A 19315-nucleotide genomic window follows, 5' to 3' on the forward strand; every position below is an offset into this window, starting at 1 on the left:
GTCCCAGGCTTCCCAGAAGGAGAAGAAGGATTCTCGGATTCAAGCAGGGCTGGGGAGTTCTCACTGCTGAATGGAGGATCAGACAGGCGCAGAGAAGAGCAGCAGGTTTCCGGGAGGATCAGAGCCCCAGAGGAAGGCTGCAGGGTCGCCTGAGCGCGGCACACTTCCAAACCAGGCGGCACAGGCCCTCCGGCTCCCACTCCTGCTGGGGCGGGCGTGAGAGGTAGGAGCGAAGCCGGAAGAAACCTGGACTGCTCCAAGGATCTGGAAGGACGAAACACTGGATGCCGGGACAAGAAAGTGTGACGAGAAGGAAGCAGAGTCGGGGGGTAGGTCTCTACTCTCTTCTAATTGAAAGAGACCTTTGACCACGAAATGGCTAGCTACAGGGATGATGTACAAACACTCCTTTTTCGTTTCTGGACGGCCTGACACATGTAGGCTCTACTCCTGGCTTCTAGCTCTCACTTTTTAAGGTCAGGAAGAAACGGATTTCACAGCGTGACAAACAGTACTTTAAACTAACATTATTAAGGGAGAAATAGACCTGTTCATTGGTAAAGCGTCCGCCTGCAATGTAGGAGACACCGGTTCGACCCCTGGGTCGGGAAGATCCCCTGGAGCAGGAAACAGCATCCCAAGCAAGTATTCATGCCTGGAAAATCCCACAGACAGAGGAGCCTGGCAGGCTACAGTCCATGGGGTCGCAAAGAGTCGGACACGACTGAGACAAATGCAGGTCCTAGAGCTGCATGTGTAATTTACAATTTGGAATTTACCTGTGTAAATTACAATTACCTATAAATTGTAAATGAAAGGTCACGCTGATCGCAGGCGGGAAGGCGCTAGCCAGAAAATGCTGACAGATAAGCCCCCCTCCAGGGACAGATATCCACCAATCAACAGCCCGTTGCCAGGCAGACTGATGGACGTGAAGGCGCCAAGACTCCGGCCAATCAAAAAACCGACGCGGGACCTAGAGGCCCAATCAGCACCTTGGTCCCGCACTTCCGTATCCGCCGGGGTATATAGATGTCGCCAGCCTACCCGCAGATTGCAGACTCTCGTTTTTTCCCTTGCTCGCGCGTGGGAGCTCTACCCGGGAGCGATTGCCCAATAAAAGCCTTTTGATCCTCTGGTGCTCTCTTTGTTTTGTCGCGGCGTTCTTACAGTAAACACTTAAAGCTCCCAAATAATAAATGCTGACACAGATACACAACACAGAAAGATATCTAATAATTCAAAGAAGAAGAATGGTGTTTGGGAGGTGGAGCCATAACAATAAATAAAAATTAATGAAGCAAATAAAGGAAATTATCACTCACTGAGGACCCTTTGTGGGACTGTGTGGTTCTGGTAGAAAAATGAAGAAACAGCCCACATCAGTACTGGATCTGTTCATTCATTCCTTAGTTCGTCCATCAGTGAAAATATATTACTGAACCTACTGATGAGAAAGCCTAGCAACCAGAACCCTCAAAGACTGTTGGTGGTAATGTAGAACGCTCTAAAGACACTGGAAAACATCTTGGCAGGTTTTTTAAAAAGTTAAATATACACCAATTATGATCCAGCTATTCCACTCCTATATATTCACGCAAGAGAAAAGAAAACATAAATCTCCATACAGAGGAGTTTCCCAGGTGACTCAGTGGTAAAGAATCTGCCTGCAGGGCAGGAGACCAGAGTTCAATTCCTGGGTCAGGAAGATCCCCTGGAGAAGGAAATGAAAAACCACTCCAGTATTCTTGCCTGGAGAATCCCACAGACAGAGGAGGCTGGCGGGCTACAGTCCATGGAGCTGCAAAGAGCCAGACATGACTTAGTAGCTAAGCCACCTCTACAGAGAGACTTACACATGAAGCCCAAGGGCTTTACTTGTAACAACAAAAAAACTGGAAACTCAAATGTCCATCAACAGGAGAATGGACAGACAAGTTGTGGTATATCCATACAATGGATCCACTATTCTCCATACTATTCAATACTATTGAACTGCTGATACAACATGAAGAATCTCAAAATACTGGGCTGGCCAAAAAGTTTGTTCAGATTTTTCTATAAGCAATGAAAAAACTGAACAAACTTCTTGGCCAATCCCAATAATTACAATGAATGAAAGAAGCTAGAGGCAGGAGAAAAAAAAAAGAGTGCCTCCAGCTTGATTCCATTTAAGTAAGATTTTTAAAACTACAAACTCATCTATAGTGACAAAGCAGATCAGTGATTGCCAAGGGTAGGGGTGGGCATGGAGAAAGAGGGAGGGATTTCCAAGGGGCAGGAAGAAATTCTTGGAGATGATGGATATGGTCCTTATCTTGACTGTGGTGATGGCTCCCGCATGTAGACAAATGTCAAAACTCAAATTGTACACTTTACATAGGTACATGTTATTTCAGTTATATGTCAACAAAGCTGTAAAAAAAATCACACGTATGACCCATTCTTCAGAGGCCTCCATGGAAAAGTGGCAAATAAATTAGTGCCAAGTGATACGCATTTTCTGTCTAGGAGTATCCAGTGTTCTGCTAGGGAAAACTACATCACCAAAGATAACACTGGGGCTACAGTTTCCTCCCCCAGTGGACCATGTTTTGTCAGAACTCTCCAGCATGACCCGTCCGTCTTAGGGGGCCCAGTCCAGCATGGCTCATAGCTTCATTGAGTTATGCAGGCCCCTTGGCCAGGACAAGGCTGTGATCCATGAAAGGGGTAGAGACCCGTAGGACAAGAGAACACTGCAGCCCTGCTGAAGTTATTCACAGAAAACTGCACTCAACGCTCTCTCCTTGTGTGGGGCATGGCACACAAATTGCAATTCACTTGTCACATTAACAACAATCTATGTGGTTTATGACTTCTGAAAATCACTTACCTAGATGCATCATTTAATGTAGGAAACTGAATTGCTGATGATTCTTGTAAATCTACAGAATACTCGAGTTCTGAAGTAACTTCCAAGCATAAAAATAGAAAACAAAAATTGTTAAGCATCTGAAGTATACATTGAAATATACCATTCAAGTCGTATGACGGAAAAAAAAATCTGACCTTTTTGTGTATCATCCAGTTTTGACTTTTCAGGTGAATTATCAGCTGTATTTGTTTGCTGCAGGAAAATGCATATATAAACATCTGCTTAATTAGGGTGCCTTTGAGACTTTTGGGAATCATTCTACACCTCCAAAGAAAAGTATTTGAGTACTTAGATATCAGGCTCTTTCTTCATTAAATGTGTCTCCAAGTGACTATTGGTTGTTAAAAAAATAAAAGATACCCACCCACAGGAGAAGATCTACCAAATCAAAGATAATCAAGAGTGTCTCACAGTTACTAAGGGAAACATCAAAGGAAGACTTACAAAAATGTCAACAGCATCATAACTGTTGAGATGTTCAAGTTCCCCAAAAGACAATCTATCTGTAGAAATAATCTTTGGTGTATATTTGTTTTAAAAATATGACACTATCATCACACTTCTCTATAATGTGTCCATGTGATCAAACATAAGAAAATGGACTGAAGACCAATACCTGCCAAGCCTTGTGTTAGGAGTTTTATGCGTGTTGGGTTTTTGGTCCTAACAGGACCACACTATAAACCAGCTATTGTTTGTTTTCTTTAGTCACTTAAGCCGTGTCCAGCTCTTTACGACCCCATGGACTACAGCCCGCCAGGCTCCTCTGTCCATGGGATTCTCCAGGCAAGAATACTGGAGTGGGTTGCCATGTCCTTCTTCCTGGGATCTTCCAGATCCAATGACTGAACCTGCGTCTCCTGCCTTGGCAGGTGGATTTTTTTATCACTGAGCCTCCAGGGAAGCCCAAACCAGCTTTGTTCTCTAGATGAGAAGCCTCAGCCCCAGTGATGTTACATCATTTCCCCAAGTTCCCACAGTCAGTAACTAAGAGCCAGGTCTGATTCCAGAAACGATGCTGCTTCTCCCAAGCTCACTCTCCAAATCCCAAATGAGGCAAAGCCAGCCCAGCCACACATTCTGTGGGAGAGCCAAGTTGAGGAAAAGGCAAGGAAAAATAAGTACAGCTGGTGAACCTAATTGAAAGGAGGGGATAGTTCAGAGAAGAGAGCAATGGCTGGCCAGGAGAAACTGGACAACAAGCCGAGAGAGCCGGCTTCCACCTGCCAGCACCCTGGAGGACACGGTTCAGAACCCGGCCCAGGTCCCCGTACTTACAGCAGGCTCAGACTGGTTGTTTAAGGGGACAGTTATCAGGTGGTGGTCATCTTCAGCCCCAGTTACCTCTGCCGGCTCCGTGGAGTCCTTTGCTTCGTCTATACGCATGAAGAAAAGAGAAAAAAAAAAGGTAACAATAACCATACAAAATGCTGCATATGCCCTACAAATCCTGGTCATGGGAGCCACAGTGCTGGTACAGCGCCGTCTTCTGGTAAGAACTGGTAATTAGGGCCTGCCTCAAACATACCAAAAATCTAGAGGCACCTTGACCTTTGGGTCTAACTCATAAGAAATATTTCACCAGTGCAGGGCCAGCTTTGTGGGCAGACAGGCCCCTACAAGCCCCTAGCACTTGCTTCCAGCCACCCCATCATTATTTCTCCTTTGTCATTTCCAACTGACCCCCAGAGAGACTGTATCAGATGGAAAAAATAATTCAAGGTTTAATTTGCAATTTTTTTCTCCAAAGGCGTAGCACATTAATTACTCTTATATGACCACAGGTTTTCAGTAACCTCTTTCAAGTAATATTTTATCATTGCTTCTATAGGGAATCCAGGTAAGAAATTTTGTTATTTCCCAATATACCCGTCTCTATTTTGTGGCTGCTAGGAATCTCAGGGTCTTCTTTCTCTAATTCACCAAAAACAGCTGAGATTTTTGTCTGGTCAGGCATCACCTGAAATGCACACCAAAACCACACGGTTTTTAAAAGCAGTAATTCTTTTATAAATTTAACAGTAACATACATAGAGAGAAATAGACAGCAATATGATAATAGGAAGGGACTTTAAATGGGGGCTTCCCAGGTAGAGGTAGGGGTAACGAATCCACCTGCCAAGGCAGGAGATGCAAGAGACGTGGGTTCCATCCCTGGGTCAGGAAGATCCCCTGGAAAAGGGAATGGCTACCCACTCCAGTATTCTTGCCTGGGAAAATTCCATGGGCAGAGGAGCCTGGAGGGTTACATACAGTACATGCGGCTACAAAGAGTCAGACATGACTGAGTGATTGAATACACACAAGGGACTTTAATACCCCACTTACATCATGGATACATCATTTAGATGGAAAATTAATGTGAAGACATCAGTTTTAAATTAATGTTAGATCAGATGGACTTGACATATACATAACGTTCTACCCAAAAGCAACAGAATACACATTCTTTCAACACACATAGAATCCAGGAAACACTCACATATTAGGCCACAAAACAAGTCTTTATAAATTTAAGACTGAAATCATAGTAAGCATCCTTACCGACCACAATGATGTGAAACCAGAAATCAATTACAAGAGGAAAGCTGGGAAATTCATAAATATGTGGCAACTAAATGATACACTTCTGAAAAACCAATGGGTCAATGAAGAAAGCAAAGGAGAGTTTAAAAATACCTTTTGGCCCATGTATGACAAAACCCACTGAAATGTTGTGAAGTAATTAGCCTCCAACTAATAAAAAAAAAAAATAATTAAAAAAAATTAAAAAAAAATAAATAAAAATACCTTTTGGCAAATGAAAATGGAAATAAAATATACCAAATTTATGAGATGCAGCAAAAGCAGTTCTAAGAGGGAAGTTATAGTGATAAATGCCCACATCAAAAAATAAAGAAGAAAGATCTCAAATAAACAACATGTCTTTACACTTGAAGGAACTAGATATTGAAAATAAATGAACCCAGTTAGTAGAACAAAGAAAAAAAAGAATGGAAATAAACAAAGTGGAGGCAAAAAAAAAAAAAAAAAAACAGAAAAGATCAACGAAACTAAGAGCGATTTCTTTGAAAACATAAACAAAATTGACAAATATTTCTCTGGAGTCACATACGTATTTTTATAGAGATTATTATACAGCCTTTAAAAAGAAGCAAATTTGCCATCTGCAGCAATATGGATGGACTGTGAGGGCCTTATGCAAACTGAGGTAAGTCAGACAGAGAAAGGCAAATTCCACATGACCTTACTTGTATGTGGAGTCTTAAAAATGACAACAAAAATAAGCTCACAGATACAAACAGCAGATTGGTGATTCCAGAGGAGGGAGTGGAGGGTAGGTGAAATGAGTGAAGGGGGTCAAAGGAAAGGTACAAATTTGCTGTTTAAAATGAGTATGTCAAGGGAATTTAAGTTACAGCATCGTGATTGTAGTTAATACTATACTGCATATTCGAAGTTGCTAAGAGAGTAAAAGCTTTCACAAGGAAAAAAAAACTTCTAACAATGGTGATGGCTGTCAACTAGTCTCATTATGGCAATTATTTCACAATATATACAAAATGGGATCGTTATGATTTATACCTGAAACAAATAATGTTTTATGTCAATTATACTTCAATTTATAAAACCCCAATATGGAAATGAAACGAAATATATTCAAATAGTAAAGAAGAATTAAATCTGTCACCTGTTTGTCTTCTCCTAAAGCTTTAATGGAAGCTTGTGATATGTTGAATTGCAGTTCAAAATGGATTTCTATTTTCATCACTTCTTTGTTTCGGATATTAATTGGCTTCTTCAGGTAAATTGTGAGCATCTTCATCTCAGTTTCTAGCAAAAAATAAAGTCCATGCAGATCGACAAACTGAAAAGGGTTGTGTTTTTAAATTTTATAATTTTAAATGACAACTACTGTCCAGATTTTTCTGCAATGAGAAGCTGAAAAGATATTATTTAAATAAAGTTACTCTGAAATTATTTTTATCAAATGCACATGTGTTTTTATATACACACAGTATGTTTAAGTAGTTAATCTTGCAGAAACAGAAGTAATTTAGCAGCATAGCAGTTGAGATAGGTCTTCTAAAATTCAATCCATTTTTTTAAAGAACATTTGTGAATACAAAGCTATCATCTCTGACAGGTATTTTACTTCTCAATATATTAAGCACAACCTTCATTCTCTTAGACCCCACCCATTTCTACAATTCAAAATAAAAACCCCCTGTTTCCAATACACAAACTGAAATAATCCACACTCATCTCAACAGACTCCACTTAAAGAGAAATGGAAACATCCTCAGAGAGGCCTGCTTCTCAGACAATAGTGTCCTTGAGGGTCTCCAGCCAAGACACCAGCCCTTTACTGACAAATAGTAGTTGGTTTTAATAGACGAACTAGTTCAGACCACAATTCATAGCGAGTCCAAGCATAAGCCTCGGTGAGTACAAGCTGCGTTGGAAGCAGCAGGAACAAAAAACCATGAGAGAGCCGGCAAAGCTCTTTCACAAACTGCTGAGAATGGAAAAAGGTAAAAAAAAAACACACCTGAATCCAGATCTGTGGCCCCTGATACTCGAAAAACGGCTAGTACAACACGAGATGCGTTGTAAGCATAAAACCAGAGCTTATAAAGACTAGTACCAAAAAGAGACGGTAAAGTATCTCATTAATTGTTCACATTGAGTACATGTTAAACTGTGAATATTTTGGACATACTGAGTGAAATACACATTAAAATCAGCCCACTTGAAAAAAAAAAAACTTTAATGAGGCTACTAGAAAAATTTTAATTAAATATATGGTTCAGATCATATTTATATAGGATAGTGCTAACCTCTAGTAAAATTCAACAATCCCCCAAAGGCTGATCTCACTGGACATTCAGTCTCTGCAGGGTAAGTCTCAAACTCTGCAGCAAAATCAATTTTAAACAGTGTCTGAAAAAGTAAATAGCTAACTGTGGTGCTGGAGAAGACTCTTGAGAGTCCCTTGAACTGCAAGCTGATCAAACCAGTCCATCCTAAAGGAAATGAGTCCTGAATATCCATCGGTAGGACTGATGCTGAAGCTTCAATACTTTGGCCACCTGATATGAAGAGCTGACTCATTGGAAAAGACCCTGATGTTGGGAAAGACTGAAGGCAGAAGGGGATGGCAGACGATGAGGTGGTTGGATGGCATCACTGACTCAATTAGATATGAGTTTTAGCCAGCTCTGGGAGCTGGTGATAGACAAGGAAGCCTGGCATGCTGCAGTTCATGGGGTCACAGAGTCGGACACAACTGAGCGACTGAACTGAACTGGGCTGTGGAGCTAAATGCAAAGAAACAAGGGTGAGAAAAAATAGCCCGAGAGCTACACCAAACCCTCAATAGGCTCCTAAAGCACTGCCAACCCCTTAGTAGGAAGGGCTGTGCACACAAAAGGCGAGTCTTGTTCATTGAGTTTACTATACAAGCCTCAGCTTCTTCGCCTATAAAACTACCAAGTCACACCTACCTCCTCCAGCTCCTATGAGGCACTTTATGAATCTTAGAGTCTCCCCAAAAGGTGATATATTTATGAAGTATGGGATATTAACTTGGCAAGTGGGTTACTGAAAACCACCTCAGCAGCAAAGTTCAGGATTCAGAAACTTACAATATGTAAAGTAATATTAGGATCTGACCACAGTCAGATCCATGGAAGTCTCTACAAAATATTGACTTCAGAGTAAACACCAATGATATGTTACATATCTTAAACAGTAGCAGGTAATGACTACATAGCTTCCCTGGGGGCTCAGACAGTAAAGAATCTGCCTGCAACTCAGGAGACCTGGGCTGGATCCCTGGGTTGGGAAGATCCCCTGGAGGAGGGCATGGCAACCCATTTCAGTATTCTTGCCTGGAGAAACCCATGGACAGAAGAGCCTGGCAGGCTACAGTCCATGGGATTGCAAAGAGTTATTCTTAATTTATACTTATTTTTAATTTACATTTTTAATGAGATGTCTATAAACCCCTTTCCTAGAGAGAAGCGGAACTTCCAGCTCAGCGTATACTGTCTTTCCAATTCTGAGACTACAGAAACGCTGGCTTCTGCTCCTTCCCATCTATGTCACCATAAAAAATATACATTTGATCTTGGCCTCGGTTCCTGACGCAGAGCTCCTAAAATCCATTTTAAGCAACGGGGTGCTAGAAGCCTCTTTTGCTCTCATATTTGGTCTTTGGCCTTGGTTCCTGACACCAGTGTCTAACACCCTTGGCATCTCCTGAGTGATGAGTGTGTTTTCTAAGTTCATGAGGTGACTGGGAGCTGGAGGAGCCTAGACAACTTCAGGATGCAGACTGGCCCCCAGAAAGACCAAGGCATGGTTAAAGGGTTGAAACTTCCATCTCTCCAACCTTCAGGGAGGGGAGAAAAGGCCAGAGGTGGAGTTAATATTGGATCATGCCTACATGATAAAGCTTCCATAAAAATCCCTGAACTATGGGGTTCACAGAGCTGTCGGGCTGGTGAACACAAACATTCCAGGAGGGTGACGCAGCCCAACTCCTCAGAAAGAGAAGCCCCTGCACTATGGACCCTCTGAATCCTTTATTATGTACCAGTGAAGTTGCTCAGTCATGTCCGAGTCCTTGCGACCCCATGGACTATAGCCTCCAGGCTCCTCCATCCATGGGATTTTCCAGGCAAGAGTACTGGAGTGGGTTGCCATTTCCTTCTCCAGGGGATCTTCCCGAACCAGGGATCGAACCCAGATCTCCCGCATTACAGGCAGTCGCTTTATCATCCCCTACAATAAACTGATAAATGTAAACAAACATGTTTCCCTGAGTTCTGTGAACCATTATAGCAAATTATGAAACCCCAGGAGGAGCTTGTGGGAACCTCTGAGTGGTACCGGTTGGTCAGACATACAGGTGTCAACCTGTAATTGACTTGCAGTTAGCATCTGAATGATGGCGGTCTTCACCATCCTTTCCTTCTCCCAGAGTTACACGGTGAAAGGCTCTTCTCTCCTGTCTCTTCCTTTACTGCCTCCTCATGCCCCATTTCCCTCTTTTTCTAATAATATTTAACAGAAGAAATTAAATAATGCAAGTGATTCTTGTTCATAGAAACTCAAATTGTGTTTATGAAACACAACTATTCTATTTACAAACCTATTTGTAAATTGTCTATATTGTGTAGTTCTTTGCATCTTCCTGGTTATTACATCTTACCAATTATCTCATTAATGTGGCCTTTAATCCACATTTTATTAATGTATTTTTATGAGGGTCGCCATTTCACCTTTTCAAAAATCATCCTTTAAAAAAATACTGAAGTTAACTTATGTACCCAGGAAAGTCCAGCAAGGAACACTCGGGGCTGAGGAAAGACTGGCTTACCCTCAGGAGCCCCTTGGGAGAACCTCCAGTGAGAGTTCAAAGCTAGAAGGATGGATCTGTTCTTTCCGGGGCTTATAAGGTAAGAATCACGTTATATATTCTGCTTCACTTTTCACCCTGGCTTTCAGTAAGCTAAGCACCAAATCTGAATCTCCATGGTGGCCAAGTTCAGTTCAGCCTTCATGATAGACTCTGTCATGCTGGTCTGTGGTTTCAATTTTCCATTTCTCTTATTTTGGTATAAACAGGCAAGCTGCCCTAGATTCTTTGTGAAGTAAGCATAGAATCCATATACTTGCATAGTATTTTGTTAACCCCTTAGTAAACCCAGTTACTTCAATGATTATGTGTATTGAGTTACTTTCAAAACATTTTTGTATTTTTTAATAGACCCAATTCAGGGATCCTGGTTAAGTGTGATTATATCTGAAATACTGAACTAGACCAGCACCTAACTTTATCGACCCAGAAAAGGATCTCTCCCCAATTCCAAGCCCCTCAACTCTACCTACTGAGAAGAGGCGAGCGATGGAGATTTAAGAAGAGGGAGGCAGAGGGCTGATATTTGCCTACGTGCTGTACATACCCACGTAACTCACAAATTGTTAGTGTAAATATGTGGGAAACAGAAGGCAGGTACTATAACCACTTCTTAAAATTGTGCTACAAAATGTAACACTTGCCTTGTTAATCTTTCTTAAGTGTAGAGTTCAGTGGTATTAAGTATACTCACATAGGTGTGGAAAAGATCTCCAGAACTGTTTCACCTTACTAATCTGAAACTCGGGACCCACTGAACAACTTTCCATATCCCCTCCCCACGGCCCCTGGTAAGCACCATTCTGCTTTCTGTCTCTTGACTCGACTTGACTTTAGACACTCCAGTTTAGTGGAATCACACAGTATTTGTCTTTTTGTGACTAGCGTTTACTACTTAGCATGACATCCTCAGGGTTCATCTATGTTGTGGCATGTGCCAGAATTTCCTTTTTTTAAAGGTAAATAACAGTCCACCGTATGTACAGATTACATCTACTTTATTCATCCATCGGTCGATGAACACGTGGGTGTCTTCCCTCTCTTGGCTATTGTGAATCAGGCGGCCATGAACACTGGCATGCAAATCTATTCAAGCCCAACTTTCAATTCTTCTGGAAATAAATCCAGAAGTGGAACTGCTGGATCCCATGGTGACTCTATTTTCAGTTTGTTCAGGAACTATAGCCATTTTTTTTTACAGTGAGAAAATCAGGCAAGTTACTGAACCCCAACGTTACAGACTGAAGTCACCAGTCCTTCCCCGAGTGCAGCCCGGCTTCCACCACACTCACCAGCGCCCTCTAACCTCAGGGCAAGCAAACTTCGCCCTGGATTCACTAACCACACACAGCAACTCTAAACAGAAATATCACTCGGCAGTAAAGTGTGGAGGAGTTTAGAATGAACATCTTACCCAGTATGCTGAAATTCATCACTGCTTCCTTCAAAAGTCTTACTGAGTCCCACAGATCACTCTTAGGAAAAAAGAAATAAGTGAAATTCATGAGCACTAACGCACACTTGGATATCAACATTCTCTAAGCACTGAGGTCTAAACAGGAATCAAACATGATTACCTCAGGATTGTTTATATAAAAAGTTACACTCTGACTCCCTAGGTTGAAATCAATCCAAAATTTCTCTAATTTTTCATCTGCAGGTTTTCTCATCTGTAAGATACAATTTCAGTGTTAATATGTGAAAGGTTCAAATGAAAATTCCACTAAAAACAGAACTTTTTTCCCTAGAATCACCCTAATTTAAGATTCCAGAGTCTCTTTCTATTGTCTCTAACTTCTGCAAAACAGGAAGAAGGTTTCAGTTGGAACAGCTCACCTATTTCTGGAAAAACTCTACATACTTATAAAAACTTATATATATAAACAACTCTATACTTAGCAATAGATGTTTAAATGTGTCAGATAACTATCCACACCGTTTTTTTCTAGTTCAAGTCACAGAGAAAACAGTTCTATATGAAAGCAGTAACAATCCACATGGCATACGGACAGAAACTTCTGGCAAGGAGGTACTGTGAGCAAATAAAAATGCTGATTGGCTAACTTGCCACATGTTAGAAGAAGGCTAAGACCTGAAGATTTCACATTATCCTCTTTTTCACTGATTACCGTCCGTCCTCCATATCCATGGGTTCATTCAAACAAATGTGGATTGATTCAGAAAGTTCTAAAAAGCAAACCTTCATTTTTGCCACACGCTGGCAATTATTTATATAACATATTGTATTAATATTTACAACTATCTGCATAGCATTTGCATGGTAAGTAATCTAGAGATGATTTAAAGTATGTTGGAGAGTGTGTGTTCATTGTCTGCAAATACTAAGCTATTTTAGATAAGGGACTTGGGTATCCACAGATTTTGGCATCCACAAGGGGTCCTGGGCCTGACCCCCGGTAGGTACCAAGAAATGACTGCATTACAAAATAAATATATGCTCTTAAAGAAAGGAGGAAGAAAGAAAGAAAGATAGATTAAAACAGTATGGTGCTTATAGAAAGAGTAAATATCTCCTTCTTTGTCCCCCAACTTCACAGAGGCCCCTTTTCATGGGAACCATTAACAATGCCTTTGTTTCTTCGCAGATGCGTCAGACACACTCGACAAGCATATATAAAGTTTCTATTCCTCAGCAAGTGGGACAAACACTAGACTTACTCTTCTCCCACTTGCTTCTCCAATAAACAGTATTTCTTGGCCACCATTCCATCATGCACGTCCCCTTTTTATTAATAACAGCTACAGAGTTGAGCAAAGGTGTTAACACATGTCTGTGTCGTGGAAAGCCCATGTACAGACCCCTACTGAAGCTGATGGAAATTCAGAAGTCCTAGAAAGAAGCAAGCAAGCAGGGATTGGAGTCCTCAGACAACAGGAAGGAAAAAGAGATAGACCTGAGATGCAGGAATCAAGCTATCAAAATCAGTTTGAGAGAGAAAGAATTTATCATGTAGTCATGATCTAACAGTTCAGCTCACAGAGGCCAAGAAGCCAGCGCTAGACCCAAAACAGAGAAACAGTTAACGAGGACATTCAAGAGAAAGGACATCCAGGAAACCTCAGCCCAGTCCAGGTTCAGAGACCTTTGAAAATTTTACCCCAAAAAAACCTGAGATGGTACAGGTTGGGGCACTTTTACATGAAGGATCTTGTTCCTCCAGAAGCCAAAGAAGAGGGTGAAAAGAGACTACACAATTTTGGACTATGAAGAACAAGGCAGAATGAGCTAGAGAAAGGAGAGCGACCCCAGTTGCTGGGGACAGAGTGGGAGGCACCTCCTGGAAGGAAAGAAGAAGCAAGGGACCTGCCCTTTTCCCTCCAATCCAGGTGTGAACACTGCTGCCCATCAACAAGATAGAGGAAGGCAAGGTTCCTGTAACTGACCTCATGAGTGTACAAACTCAAAGTGTACAAACTCAAAAATTCATTGATCAAGTAGTAACAGTAGAGCTCTTACATAGTAAGCTTCAGAGTTGAGGCCTCTAGGAAGAAAAGCAAAATTCCTTAAAAAAAAAAAAACAAAAAAAAAACACCCTTCTATGTGGCAAAAGCAGTTTGGCCTGATGTACATCTACCTATGGATCTCATTATACAGCACCCAACTTCACAGCCCCAAAGACAGACATACCTCATGCTCACCAGCAAAGGCAGCAATGCATGGAAATGAATAGACCCTGCAAAACATCTCACAATTAAAAAGTAAAATAAAATATGGATGGACCCCCCCACACACACACAAGCTACAGACATTCTATACACAAGTGTGGATAACTAGGTGTGCTGTTAACTCGCTTGGTACAAAGCATGGAAGAGGCTCTTAACGCTGCAAACGGAGATCTGTTTCCATGGGCAGAATTCAAATCCCACCCGGCAGGTTACAAGCCAGGTTTTCAGTCCTGTATATACCGCAACCCGGCTGCCTGGCAAGAGTCCTAATGAAAGGAGTGAATTTAGCCAACATCTTCTCAAAGACCTAACTGTCTATAATACGTCTTTCCCTAGTTATCCTCAGACCTACAGGAAATCATTCTTCATAAAATCTCTCTGGAGGATATAACGTTACAACTGCTCTAAATCACAAATAAATATGTTACAGACTGAATGAAACCATTTTACACACACACTAATGAATCGCTAGGCACAATGAGGCTTCGCTTCTGAGCGTTCTACTCGGTGGATAACCCAGCGATGCCCAGTAAATTCTGTATTCTATATTCTCCCCTAAAATAAAACAGACTCTAGATGTCCTAAAAATAATCAGACATTCAGTGATTTCTCTGGTAGTACAGGGGATAAGAATCTGCCTGCCAATGAAAGAGACACAGGTTCGATTTCTAGCTCTCGGAAGATGCTACGTGCCTCGGAACAGCTACGCCCGTGAGCCACAACTACCGAAACCCACGCACCCCACAGCCTGCGCTCTGCAACAAGAGGCATCACCCCAAGAGAAATCCGTGCTCCACCATGGAGAGAAGCCCCCACCTGCCGCAAATATAGAGAAAGCCCGCGTGCAGAGACAAAGATCCAGCACAACCAAAAACCAAATAAATGTTTAAAAAGACACTCAGAATAGAACTAGTCAATAAAGTAAAGCTCAGAGAAAACATCTTACCTTCTTTGGTCACCAAGTCTGTCATTTAGGTGATTGACAAACCGTCTACAATCCTTCAAAGTAAATAATGCAAACTTTTTGTTAAACAAACCAAGATATTCAATTTAAATATTACCCTTTGCAGCATAACAGAGACCAGTGTTTGCTTCTACATTTTCAGGATCCAGTGACATCAAGACTCCATAAGGACTTATTATTAACCATGATAACTGTAACAATGCTTTGTGTCAGAAAGAGGCGGCTTTAGGCTCAAGTTCTGAACCCCTAGCTGAGGAATACTTTATGTGCAATTATGTTTCCCTGGGTTAAAAGAGTGAACAAGTGGAATACCTCTTACTGATGACCTAGACCCTTGGGCATCCATCTCCCCAGCGCAAGCCAACCACAAACCCATAAAACTTATCAACTGGGGGTTTATCCTGGTGGATTTATCCACTGCCAATTTTCCTTATCAGCAGTTCTCTCTCCCGCTCCTTCCTGGAATCTCTCTCCTGCTATAGGTTCTAAGAATAAAGAATACGTCTAGAGTTCTCCTGATCAAAAACCATTAGGGAAGCAAACTTGTTACCCCCCAAATTCTAAAACTAGAGAAGTACTGATCCAGGATTTTTTTCCCTCTTGTTGGCAGGGGATGTCTGTTGTGGTGAACAGTCCTCATGCTCCATGTCTACATTCAGCACTAAAGGGACACGGATGTGAGCCTTCCTCTAAAAGCAATTCCACTAAGAAACTGACGGCTCTGACGGAAAATGATTTGAGAAACAAGGTAATTACTTTTGTTTTGCAAAACTGAAAGTGAAAAGTGAAAGTGAAGTTGCTCAGTCGTGTCCGACTCTTTGTGACCCCGTGGATTATACAGGGCATTGAATTCTCCAGGCCAGAATATTAGAGTGGGTAACCTATTCTTTCTCCCATAGATCTTCCTGATCCAGGAATCGAACCGGGGTCTCCTGCATTGCAAGCGGATTCTTTACCAACTGAGCTACCAGGGAAGCAGGTTGCATGAAAGACACCAAAAATTATTGGCTTTCCTTGTGGCTCAGCTGGTAAAGAATCCACCTGCAATGTGGGAGATCTGGGTTCGAACTATGGGTTGGGAAGATGCTTTGGAGAAGGGAAAGGCTACCCACTCCAGTATCCTGGCCTGGAGAATTCCATGGACTGTATAGTGCATGGGGTCACAAAGAGTCAGACACGACTGAGCGGCTTTCGCTTCACTTCAGGCTGCGGAGGCTGGAGAGCTCATGTCATAACCACCCCATAATACCCCTCTGCCACCAGAGCCCCCAGGCCAGCCTCAGCCTGCATCATCACCCCAGCTGCTCTCTGCAAGGCACACTCTTTTCTTCTCCGACTCTCCCTACCCTTCCAGGTTTGTTGAAAGTCATTTCCCGCTCCATGACGTGGTCTCTGACTGGATCCATCAAATTCACACAGTTCTGTCTCCAGGCTGGGTTTCCTATAAAAATGTCCTAACTCTAGGCTGGTATTTGGCCCACACATACTCTATTTTTATTGTCCTCAAGTTATTTTCACAAAAGTGGGAAACAGGAAGCTTCAAAATGGCAACACAATCACACTCAAGGAAAAAACCCTCCCCTAAGCCCAACATACACGAAGGCTCTGAGAAGATGCTTCATGAGTATTGATTAAATGGAATTTTCATGACCACAGATCTCACCGTCTCAAATTCTCGGTCGTTAATTTCTTTGAAAGCCTTAGCAATGGTGTCATCTTCAAACCACTGAGGGACAAAGTCCTCCCTGGATTTTCTCATCGTCAGTCTACACAACGCTTCACAGAGGGCCACCTGCTGGTCATAATCTAGAGATTAAAAACACGGCAGACAGGGATAATTCTGGGCACGGAGCAAAGAAGAAACGAGTTCCAGAGATCAGCATTTGCTCTAAGAAGTTCCAGCTCAGAAGACTAGCCTGTGGCTTCTAGTTTTAAGTAGCAAGCTATATCCTGGAGCAATTATAATCATTTAAAGTGTGAAAGTGTGAGTCGCTCAGTTGTGTCTGACCCTTTGCGACCCCAGAGACTGCACCCGCCAGGCTCCTCTGTCTGTGCGATTCTCCACGCAAGAATACAAGAGTGGGTTGCCATTCCCTTCTCTGGAGGATCTTCCTGACCTAGGCTTCAAACCCAGGTCTCCTGCACTGCAGGCAGATTCTTTACAATCTGAGCCACCAGGGAAGTCCCAAAAATCATTTAAATTCATCTATGAGAAATATTAGGAGAAAAATCCAAACAACAGGTCAATATGCAACAATTTCTAAAAAAATTAAATGTTACTTCTGCAGTATATATTTCAGATATATTAAAACATTCAAAACCAACTATGTCTTAAGACTTGCAGACACAGAGAACAAATTAGTGGTTACCAGTGGGAAGAGGGAAGGGGAGAGGGGCAAGATAGGAGCAAGGAAGTAAGAGATACAAAGTATTGAGTATAAAATTAGCTATAAGTATACACTGCACAGCATGGGGAATACAGAAAGAATTTTACAGTAACTATAAACTGAGTATAACCTTTAAAAATTGTGAATTACTATATTGTATACCTGTAACTTATATTATACATCAACTAGACCTCAATTTAAAAAAAAAAGATTTTTTTCCCAGCCTTAAGAAATATTTCTACTATAACAAAATCTCAACATAAACTGGTTTTTCAGAGCAGATAAACAAAACTACATATCCCAACGTGCTTAGATTTTAAACAATTTTAAAGGTAAAAATCAAATGGCAATTGGATATGCAAACTTAAATTTGCAAAATAACAGTGTATGTTGCTTGTGAATATATGTATTAAAGCATAAACATATTCTCGAAAATGGAAAACAAGTCCAAGTCAAGGATTATCTCTACAGATAAAGAGGGGAATGGGATGGGAATGTGGACACGGGGCTTTACCTGTAACTTTGATTGACTTAAAAAACAATTTAAAGCAAATGTGGAAAAATGATCAAATTTGACTCACCTCATTGGAGAGTAAAGGAATATTCATTAACTATTCTTTATGGTTTCAGCATGCTTAATGCTTCAATCATAAATTAAAAATAAAATTCTACTTCCTGTTTTCAATTTGACCATACTTTATTCCCCATAGTTCCCAGATGCTCATTAAACCCCCCATGTCCAGTATTTAACATTCTCATATTTAAAATTCTAAATGCTTCTTACCACCCACAGTCAAGATGGTCCTTGCAATGTCTTTCCTGAAATATTTAGATAAATTTCATTTTACTGGGATGAACATAAATAAGTAAGACTTTACTACATTGGCATTAAAATTTTAAGCCGAGATGTATATTTTTTTTAAGTATTTCAAACTCATTATCAGAATGTCCTCAGTGTCAAGAACACATTTTTATGGGAAAAGTCTCAAATGTATATATTGACTTAAATATACTTCTCAAAGAGAAACCAGAACTACTACACATTCTGAGATTCTAGTTCTTCTGTAAAGTGAGTTTGATCATCTCTGAAGATTCAGCAAATGCTAAGATTCTGGAATTCTATAATCACCTCACCAGCCTCTGAAGATGTATATTCTTTATTACTATTATCACATAGCTTGACCCTGGAAGAAATGATACAGTAGGTGCTGTGGGTCTTTCCTATCACTGTTTGGGATCAAATTTTAAAACTGATAAAGTTACAGATGTAATGGGGTTAAGTTATCACATTACGGTAACCACCAGAGATTCCCAATTCATGTTCATTTAAGAATTTCAATTAAATGCTAACAAGTGTGGGGCTGGTCTTTTTTAATGTCATAACTCCACAGTTAAAGAATGGATTTCAGAAATCTTGTAATAGTTCAGTTTCTCATCATCAATGGATGGATTTGTCACAATTTAGTAGACGTTTTAGAATGGTCTTATCGAGAGTTCTACTTGTTTGCAGGTTTACATTTGACTAGAAGTGCAGAACATTCCAGGTGAGAACACTCAAACTGCATTAGTCTGAAAACTGAGCAGAGTCCATCAGGTCGACTCCTCTCCAGATCTAGGTGCATGACTAAGGGTAACAATGAAACTACTGTATACAAAGAACCTTAGCAGGAAAACTTCAGAGGAAACACTGCATCGTGCAGAGTTAAACGGACAAACACGCTGAGCTCCACAGTCACCGACCACCTCTTTCAGGTCTGTGCTGGGCTTAGTCGCTCAGTCGTGTCCGACCCCTTGCGACCCCACGGACTGCAGCCCGCCAGGCTCCTCTGTCCTTGGGGATTCTCCAGGCAAGAACACTGGAGGGGGTTGCCATGCCCTCCTCCAGGGGATCTTCCTGACTCAGGGATCGAACCCATGTCTCCTGCATTGCAGGC

General features: G+C 41.4%; 1 protein-coding gene across 1 annotated transcript in view; it reads right to left on the minus strand.

Annotated features, from left to right (window-relative positions):
* SYCP2L (synaptonemal complex protein 2 like) overlaps positions 1-19315 on the minus strand; it is a 56868-nt gene that overhangs the window by 27259 nt on the left and 10294 nt on the right. Inside the window, exons 10-18 of the mRNA XM_065912189.1 lie at positions 18166-18200; positions 16658-16800; positions 14977-15029; positions 13993-14038; positions 11921-12013; positions 11758-11818; positions 6609-6751; positions 4787-4877; positions 4196-4293 (exon numbers count right to left, since the gene is read on the minus strand). Coding sequence (XP_065768261.1) covers positions 4196-4293; positions 4787-4877; positions 6609-6751; positions 11758-11818; positions 11921-12013; positions 13993-14038; positions 14977-15029; positions 16658-16800; positions 18166-18200 — 763 coding nt within the window. The remainder of the gene's footprint in view (positions 1-4195; positions 4294-4786; positions 4878-6608; positions 6752-11757; positions 11819-11920; positions 12014-13992; positions 14039-14976; positions 15030-16657; positions 16801-18165; positions 18201-19315) is intronic.

Source organism: Muntiacus reevesi, chromosome 20 (assembly GCF_963930625.1).
Source record: "Muntiacus reevesi chromosome 20, mMunRee1.1, whole genome shotgun sequence".
Lineage (NCBI taxonomy): Eukaryota > Metazoa > Chordata > Mammalia > Artiodactyla > Cervidae > Muntiacus > Muntiacus reevesi.